This window comes from Capsicum annuum, chromosome 11 (genome assembly GCF_002878395.1).
Source record: "Capsicum annuum cultivar UCD-10X-F1 chromosome 11, UCD10Xv1.1, whole genome shotgun sequence".
In the NCBI taxonomy this organism is placed as follows: Eukaryota; Viridiplantae; Streptophyta; class Magnoliopsida; order Solanales; family Solanaceae; genus Capsicum; species Capsicum annuum.
Genome location: NC_061121.1, coordinates 3,923,866 through 3,932,778, shown reverse-complemented (window position 1 = coordinate 3,932,778; position 8,913 = coordinate 3,923,866). Strand labels below are relative to the sequence as shown.

Sequence of the window (8,913 nt, the reverse complement as noted above, 5' to 3'; positions counted from 1 at the left end):
GCAAAGTTATACCCAGTTTTGACGTCGGAAAGTGTGGTACACGTGCTGTATCTTCTCCATTTTATCACTTTTCAACATTTTTTCACCATTATAACCATATTAAAGTATCCACAACTCAACTTCATCCTACAAATCAAATTCCAAATGATTGCAGTCCATTCCAACTCAAATTTCAAATTCAAATTGAAAATTTTCATTAATGGAATCTTCAAATTTGGAAACTGAAAATGAAAAACAGGAAACTAGAAACTGATTTGCAGGGTTAGACTCTTCATGCTACTCTGTGGTAAACTTGAAGGGAACCAAGCTCCTTTGCGTTCAGTAATTAGAGGCCACATGATACCCCAAGAGAGCACAACTCCAAGAAGTAAAGATATGTTCACAATGTGGGAGCAAATCATTCCAGCTCCCACATAAGTCATGTCGAAATTGAAGAAAAAACTGGAAGCATTCAATGGTATAAATTAGTGCTAGTAGTAACGCAAAATCATTCATGAGCCGCTAAAAGTATATAGCAAGTACATACATTTGCTTCCAAGCTTTCAACCCAAACGTGGGGAAATTTTCAAATCCACATTGATCTCCACCAGAGTAGAACCACTGAAAGAAACTCCATAAGAAACTGAATAAGAAAATTTTCAAGAATCCTTTAACCTGTTTCCTGAAAATTTGACGAACACAATTTTCATTTCTCAAGAAAAGCTATTGTGCCAAGGCAAGTTCTTCCTAATCACTATGATCCTGTATACCTAGCCAATTTATCTCCCTTAGATGTATGAAATCTATTGATCAGAACAGCAGTCGTTGTGCCACTTGGATAAGGTAATTTATAGTCGATTATCATAATCTGCACCAGAACCAATAAACAAAAATTCAAGAGTCAGTTGAAGGTGACAGCTAACCCTGCAAATCTGTACCTAGAAAATAATTTCAAATTTGTTCATACTGAAAACTAGAAACTGAAAATGGAACTCCAAAAAACTGGAAATTCAAATTTGAGTTGAATATGAAATTGAATTTGAATTTGAATTTGAAATTATTCAAAGTATCAAATTGAATTTGAGTGTGTTGAAGATGACTGATTTGGGTGTGTATGTGTGTGATGTAATTGTGTTCAATTTTAATTCAACAATGGAGCAACCATTGTTGAAGACTCCATTGTTAAAGAGAAGGAAAAAAAAAAGAGAAAAGAGAGAAGAGAAAGAATGAAAAAAAAAATATAAAACTTTGAATTATTAGAAAATTTAGGGGCTGTTTGGCAAAAAAAATGAGTTTATAACGTTTTTTAACACCTTCACGCGCTCAATGCGCGTGTCTAACACGCAATTGTCCAAGTGACAGATATATGTCATTAAAATACGAAAAAAAAAATCTATTACCCCCGCAAAGTTCAGTATGCTCAACTGGTAATCCGATCAAAGTTCAGCTATTTTCGTGGGTATTAAGTAGGGGTAAGTAAGTAGGGGTGTGCAAAAATCGAACCAACTGATAAACCGAACCGATAAAAATGTTATTGGTTTATTGTTATTGGGTTAACGATTTTTTAATGATTTTATAAAAAAAGTTATTGGGTTATTGGTTCGGTTCAAGTTTTTCTTATTGGGTTATTTACCCAATAACCCAATAAGATATATATATATATATATATATATGACTTATTATATATTTCTCTTAATTTCTATAAATTAACAAATCTATTATTTCAATTATACAAACTCTTAATTTCTCCTAACAATATTTAGTTCAAACATGAAGATTTTTGTAAATTAAAACACATAATGTAGTCTTTTTGGTTGCAACTAAGTTTCGATTTTTTTTTCATGTTAGTTACTACTATTTCTATTTTATGAGTATTTTCTTATCGGTTAAATCAAAAACCGAACCGTTAAGAACTAAAACCCGATAAACCGAAAACTGATAAAAAATATCTTATTGGTTTGGTTATTGGTTTAGCATATTTAAAAATAAAAAATTGATAAACCGAACCGATTATATTAAAACCAAACCTAACCGACGATGCACACCCCTAGGAGTAAGGGTTTGAGTTTTGGGTTAGGTGATGAGGTAAGAAAAAAATTGAAATAGTTTTTTTGAATAGGGGTAGTATGGTGGGGGGTCGGGGTAGGAGAGTGAGGGTGGGGTGAAGAAAACTTTAAGAAATTTTAAAAAAGTAATTTTTTTTTTTTTAGGGGAGGGGGGTCAAGTAAGAGTTAAGAAAAAAGTTGAATTTTTTAAAATAAATTAAATATTTTTTTTAGAAGGGGCGCGCGCGGGTGTGAGGGAGGGCGGGATTTTTTTTTGGATGGGGGTGGTAGGGGGTGGGTTGGGGGTAGGGGATCGGAGTAGGATGAGTGATTTTGAAAGTTGGATGAATATTTCAACTTAAAGTGAGGTTGAAAGAGAGTTTTGGAAAATGTTTCCCTTACTTTTTGAAGGGAAGTCATTTTCCTTAAATTTGAGGAAAATAAGTTGATTTGGAAAATATTTTTCAAAACCTTTAAGCAAATCAAACATGAGAAAATTGAAAAAATATTTTCCAGAAAATATTTTCCTTCATACCAAACACACCCAAAAGGAAAAAGTTACGGATATATATAGTTCGGTCAATTAGTTTATCCATGTGGCAATATATATGTTGTATATACTCCCTTCAATTTAAAATAGTCGATCTTTGTAAACTTGACGCTTTTTTTAAGAAAATATTTATTAGGAGTTTACGTTGTCAAATATTTTTAACAAGAGACCAACTAAAAGAAAACGGAGAGACTAAGTACATACTGCCTCTATCCCATTTACGTGGCACCTTTCGAATTTTGAGATTTAAACAAATCAATATTTGACAGTAATTTTTTTAATATACATTTTAAATATTTTGAATTATCAATTAAGGCAAAATACATCGACAAACTCTTGAACTTTTTGACTTCTTCCATATTTACACCTCAATTAGGTCATGTACTTATTGAATCATTTAATCATTCACAAACTATGTCAATTAAGCATAATAATCTATTGAAAAATTAAAAGTTTGTGCTTAATTGACACAATTTGTGAATGACTAAAGGATTCAATAGGTACATGACATATTTGTGGTGCCGATCCCCTCTAATCCGCTGTGTTCTTAGTGACCGTGATCCAGTTATAGATCCTATTATGATTGTCGAATAGACCTCCTCTCCACCTAGGTAAAAGATAGGGCGTCGGGCAAACGCGATTGGATTTTTCCGAACGCCTGTCTATGTATTTTGCCATCAATTCTTGTAGCTTACAGCACATTTAATGTTTTTTTATTTTTAAGAAATTATTTGGTTTAACTAGCTCTAATGATAGTTAACTGTAAGCAACAAATCAGTAAAAAATGAGAGTTAACTGTAAACAAAATTCGTTAAGAATGGGGTAGTACTTTAATTGGATATTTCAGCTGCAACCCTTTGACCCTTTAGTGCTTGAGTTACAAGGCACTTTCAATATACTTACAACAACATAACATACCCAGTGTATTCCCACATAGGGGTCTGGGAAGAGTAGAGTGTACGCAGATCATACCACTACTCAGGTGAAGTAGAGAGAGACTGTTTCCAATAGATCCCAGGCTTAAAACCGATAACAGTATAACAAACACAAAAGATAAGTGCATATAAACTAGTACGGTATGCAAAATAAACTAACACTGGTAGCCACAAGATAATACTACAGCCACAAGATAATCCTAAGAACTAACTAACCGAAATCATAGACATCACACATCACCACGAACAAGACCCACCCCTTAACCCTCTACCCTAATCCTTGTCCTTCACACTTTCCTATTAAGTGTCATGTCCTCCATAAGCTATAACTGCTCCATATCATGTCAAATCACCTCCCTCCAATATTTCTTCGGCCTACCTCTGCTTCCAATATACTTGCAATAATATAAAATGGTTCCAGTCATATAATTGCAACATCCCTGGTGTACTTCCCTTTTGCAAAGTCTGAGAGCTTACTTGTCGCGTATTTCTCTTTTTGGGAGTAAATCAGCACGTCTGAATCTGAAAGTGAATCTTATTCCTGAATTTCGAGATAAGAACTTGAGTATTTCATCGATCAATATCACAGGAAATGAAAGATATAGGACAATTGTCCACTCTGCGTAGCTTAACGGTGTCACAGAGAATAAAGCAGATAATGGTTGCACATAAAGAATGAGAATGTGAAGGATCATGGTGAAGATAATCGAAGCAACGAGCCATAGATTACTCCATGGAGGGATGACAAGTAAAGATTGATTTTCACTAAGATTATTCAATGCATTGAACATCTCAACAACAACAAGCACCGTCATGGAAACAGTAGATGGGTGGCGATTACTGAATATACTGCACGGATAATTTGTTTCCCTTGTTGAACAACTGTCGAAATTCATCAATTCAGTATATGGGAGTTTGGGTCCATTATCATAGTAAACAAACCACCATATGAATCCTGCAACAGTGGCAAGTCCAACATAGGCTCCAATAACTAGATAACGAAAAAACAGCCACCCACTAACCACTGCTTCATTGACCTTTCGCGGTTTGGACTTCATAACATCTGAGTCTTGTTTATTAAACCCAATAGCAGTGGCAGGCAATCCATCAGTGACCAAGTTTACCCATAGCAGTTGGACAGGCACAAGAGTATCAGGAATCCCAAGCATAGCTGCCACAAATATACAAACCACTTCACCAATGTTTGAAGATATCATGTATCTAATAAATTGTTTCGTATTGTTATATATAGCCCTTCCCTCAGCAACTGCAGCAACAACGGTGGCGAAGTTGTCATCTGCTAAAACCATATCTGAAGCACTCTTCGCAACTGCAGTTCCCGATCCCATGGCAATTCCAATGTTCGCTTTCTTCAGTGCAGGTGCATCATTGACTCCATCTCCAGTCATTGCAACCACTTCATTTTGATTCTGTAATGCTTCAACCAGCATCCTTTTGTGGGATGGTTCAACCCTGGATAAAATTGTCATTCGTTGTAATGCCACTGATTTCTGCAATGCCGGGAGTTCTTCAAACTCAGAAGCAGTATAAGAAAACCCAGTAAAATCTCCCAAGTGATCAAACGCACCAATCTTTTGGCACAAAGATTCAGCAGTTGTCTTGTTATCCCCGGTAACAACAATTACACGTATGCCCGCATTCATACATGAAAGGATGGCATTTCTTACTTCATCCCTTGGTGGATCAAGCATCCCAACCAACCCAATAAACGTAAGTTCATTTTCATCATCAAAGGAGAGCGACTGTTGACCCATAGGCATTCTTTTCAAGGCAAGAGCTAAGCATCTAAGAGTTTCTTTTCCTGCAAAACTACTATATTTTGCTTCTAACTGAGCTCTAATATGTGCGGAAAGAGGGACCGTGGAACCATCATCATTGCACAGTATATTGGTACACCTTGAAAGTATGCTTTCTGGAGCTCCTTTTGAGAACATTATGTCCATCTGCTTCCGGCTACAGAGCACACTCATCATTTTGCGATCACGTGAAAATTCCAATACAGAAACCTTTTTAAATTGGCTTTCCCAATAGCGATTACAATAAGACGCCCGTTCATGCTTACTTAGCATATTTAAAGCAGATGGCATTGTATCAAAACCAGGAAGACCAATTTTTTCTGCCAGCAAACGGAGGGCAACTTCAGTTGATTCACCAATCTTCTCATAAATCCTCTTATCTGGGTTGTATTGTATAACAGACTCATTGCAAAGAGCAGAGCACATTGCTAAATGAAGAAGACAAGGAAACTGAGAAGGAATCTCTAGCTGGGCTCTCAAGCTGTCAAATATAAAACCTTCTGGTGCGTAAGTTGTTCCACTAACGACGTATTCAGAGGCTACTGGACCATTGTTTAATGAATGAAGCACACAAATCTTTGACACAGACATCATATTTGTTGTGAGAGTGCCAGTCTTGTCACTGCAGATTACTGTCGTGCAGCCCAAGGTTTCTACCGATGGCAAGGATCTCACTATAGCATTTAAACGAGCCATTCGCTTTGTCCCAAGAGCCAAACACGTTGTAACAACAGCAGGAAGCCCTTCAGGGATTGCTGCAACAGCCAGGGCAACTGCAATCTTAAAGTAATGTATTGCACCTCGCAAGAAGCCACCATGTGTAGGATCACTAAAATGCCCAATGTTTACCACCCAAACTAGCACACATATACCTGTTAGAATCAAAATAATTAGATGTCATGCGAAAGCTAGCAAAGCAAACCTCGAAAGACGCCAAATAAGGAGACAAACGAGAAATACACCAAAATTGACACAATAATTTAACGTGATTCGGTCAATCGACCTACATCCACAAAAGGAGATGAGCAATCCACTATATAAAAGAGAGTACAAACTGTCAAGAGAGGCAACCTCACACAATTTCACACAAGTGATACTGCAACACTTGTGTCTCACAAAGTCTCTCCAAACGAAACTCTCAAACCCCTAGGACTACATTGTGGATGAAACTCTCAAACCCCTAGGACTACATTGTGGATGCTACCAAACTAGAAGAAAAGAGTCTTCCTACAAGAATAAAGATTAGCCAAATAAGGGAAATTCAATCATGGTGCCTAAAAAGGAAATCTAATTATGGTAAGAAAGTCGGGAGAAACACCCAACAATACCTGCAATGATCTTTGCCAAAAAAGTGCCAAATTCATCCAACTTTTTCTTCAATGGCGTCACCTCATCTTCAGTCATTAACATAGAATCACGTATACTGCCCATTGCAGTATTAGATCCAACCCCAATAACAACAGCTCTTGCCCTTCCAGCGACCACTGTAGTCCCAGAAAAGACTATATTTGTCTTATCCTGATATACCGCATTTGTAGCAGTCGTTGCATCAAGCTCTTTCTCGACAGAGCCGCTCTCACCTGTTAAAATTGCTTGATCAACACGTAAATGATCGCTCAATATCTCGATCATTCTCATATCAGCTGGAATTTTACATCCAACACTCACTTCTACGATATCTCCCGGGACAAGGTCTGCTGCAGGTAATATGGAGAAACAACCATTGCGCAGGACAGTAGCAACGTCAGCTTGGTATGCACGTAGCTCCTCAAGAGCCTTCTCAGCATTTGTTTCTGTGATCACCCCGACCGCTGCATTTGCAGCCAATATCATCAGGATAACAGAAGGTTCAATGAACGCTGATAATACAGTCTCTCCATTAGCAAGTGCCAAAAAAAAGGAAATAAAAGCAGCTGCAATTAGAATCTTAACCAGCAAATCATCAAATTGCTTCAGCACCAACTTCCAGAAAGGATTGCTTTTTTCTTGAGGCAAAACATTTTTGCCATATGAGCGTCCATGTTCTATAACCTGTAGATCCGTAAGACCTTTAGTTGGATCGACACCAAAGAATTCAATGACCTCTGAAACAGATCGGGCGTAAGCCTCTTCCATTGAAGGAGGTTAGGTCATGTAGGCTTGAGATCAGAGGCGGATCCACGATCCAGACTTCCAGGTACCAAGTAAACTTAACAATAGCTATGGAGAGAGGTAGCCGGTGAGGCTGAGGCCGTGACCTTTGCCGGCGATGTCAACAAATCCGGCGATAGCGAGCAGCAAAGAACAAAAAATACAGAAAGCTGATTTGCAAATTGAGATTTGAGAGGATTAGGTTTTTTTTTTTTTTTTTTTTTAGAAGAGAGAATAAAATTATGCACTTCTTAATATAAATATTAAGAATTAATATTTGGAAAATAAAAGAAAATTTTAATATAATTACAATTAATACATACTATTTTTTCTATTTCATAATAAATAAATTGTTGAATTTTAACACACAAATTAAGAAAAAAAACATTAAAGATATAAATTTAATACAATTTTTCATTTTTACTCAAAAAAAAAAAATAACCTTATAATATCTTTTTAAAAGTTAATTAATTGTTAAATCATAAGGGTAATTTGAAAAAAATTTCAATGATTTACTTATTTTGAAACACTAATAAATACCTCAACAATTCACTTATTTCGAAATGGAAAAAGTATCATATAAAAAGAAAAGAGCTGCCAACTGAGTAGACATTTGTGGCTTCACTTTACCCTAAAATAAGTCGAACCTGCGACCTTGGGGCAGCCACTCGACCAAATAGTTCTTTAGTCTTGTGGGTGGCATGCTAATTATTTAATTATATTCGTATATATATCGAGAGAGAGTGTGTGCTTTCAGCGAAGTTTTGCTGATGGCGTGTCACCCTCAACGCTCTTAACAGATCCTCCCTTGATTGAGACATATAAATTTTATTTAAAATATATAAATAAATAATATTTCATACGCTCACATTAGAAAAAGAGAAAAATGCTCTGTTTCATCCTGAACCATAGAAGAAATTGCTAAGACTAAGCCAAATTTAAGGAGAGTTCTATTACTCTGTGCTAATTAAAATCGTATTTTTAATAATTTTAGTACCTACATAACACATACGTGGTACATCAATGAATCAACACATGAAGATCCACATAGGTACATGTATATGCCACTTAGGTACTAAGGTTGTCAAAAATAAAATTTTAATTAATCAAAATTAATAGATCCTTCTTAAAGTTCGAATATATTTAATAATTTCGTTTATAATTTAGCATAAAAAGAATGTATTTTCTCCCAATTTTTTTTTTTTAAATATAAAATTAAAAATTTCATACTCTCACATAAATCGTAACAGCTAGTACTTGCCTACGTATGGTCAAACACTAGCTATACTTTAGATTCATGCATCAGAGAGCTCATTTATAACGGGAGGATTTTCTTTCCTCCTCCCTCACAAAAAAATATTACTCTCTACATCCCATTTTACTTGTTCAAATTGGGATGATACAATAATTAAGTAAAATAATAAATAACATAATTAATTTATCAAAATATTTTTACT

The 8,913-nt window shown here is 35.7% G+C and overlaps 1 protein-coding gene across 1 annotated transcript; it reads right to left on the bottom strand.

Moving 5' to 3' along the window:
- Window positions 1–3,612: 3,612 nt before the first annotated feature.
- Window positions 3,613–8,104, bottom strand: LOC107847547 (calcium-transporting ATPase 3, endoplasmic reticulum-type). The gene is made up of 2 exons (XM_016691861.2): window positions 6,655–8,104; window positions 3,613–6,198 (listed from the first exon to the last, which is right to left on the bottom strand). Exons 1-2 carry the CDS (start codon window positions 7,439–7,441, stop codon window positions 3,983–3,985), a joined length of 3,003 nt encoding a protein of 1,000 aa, XP_016547347.1. The 5' UTR covers window positions 7,442–8,104; the 3' UTR covers window positions 3,613–3,982.
- Window positions 8,105–8,913: the final 809 nt, after the last annotated feature.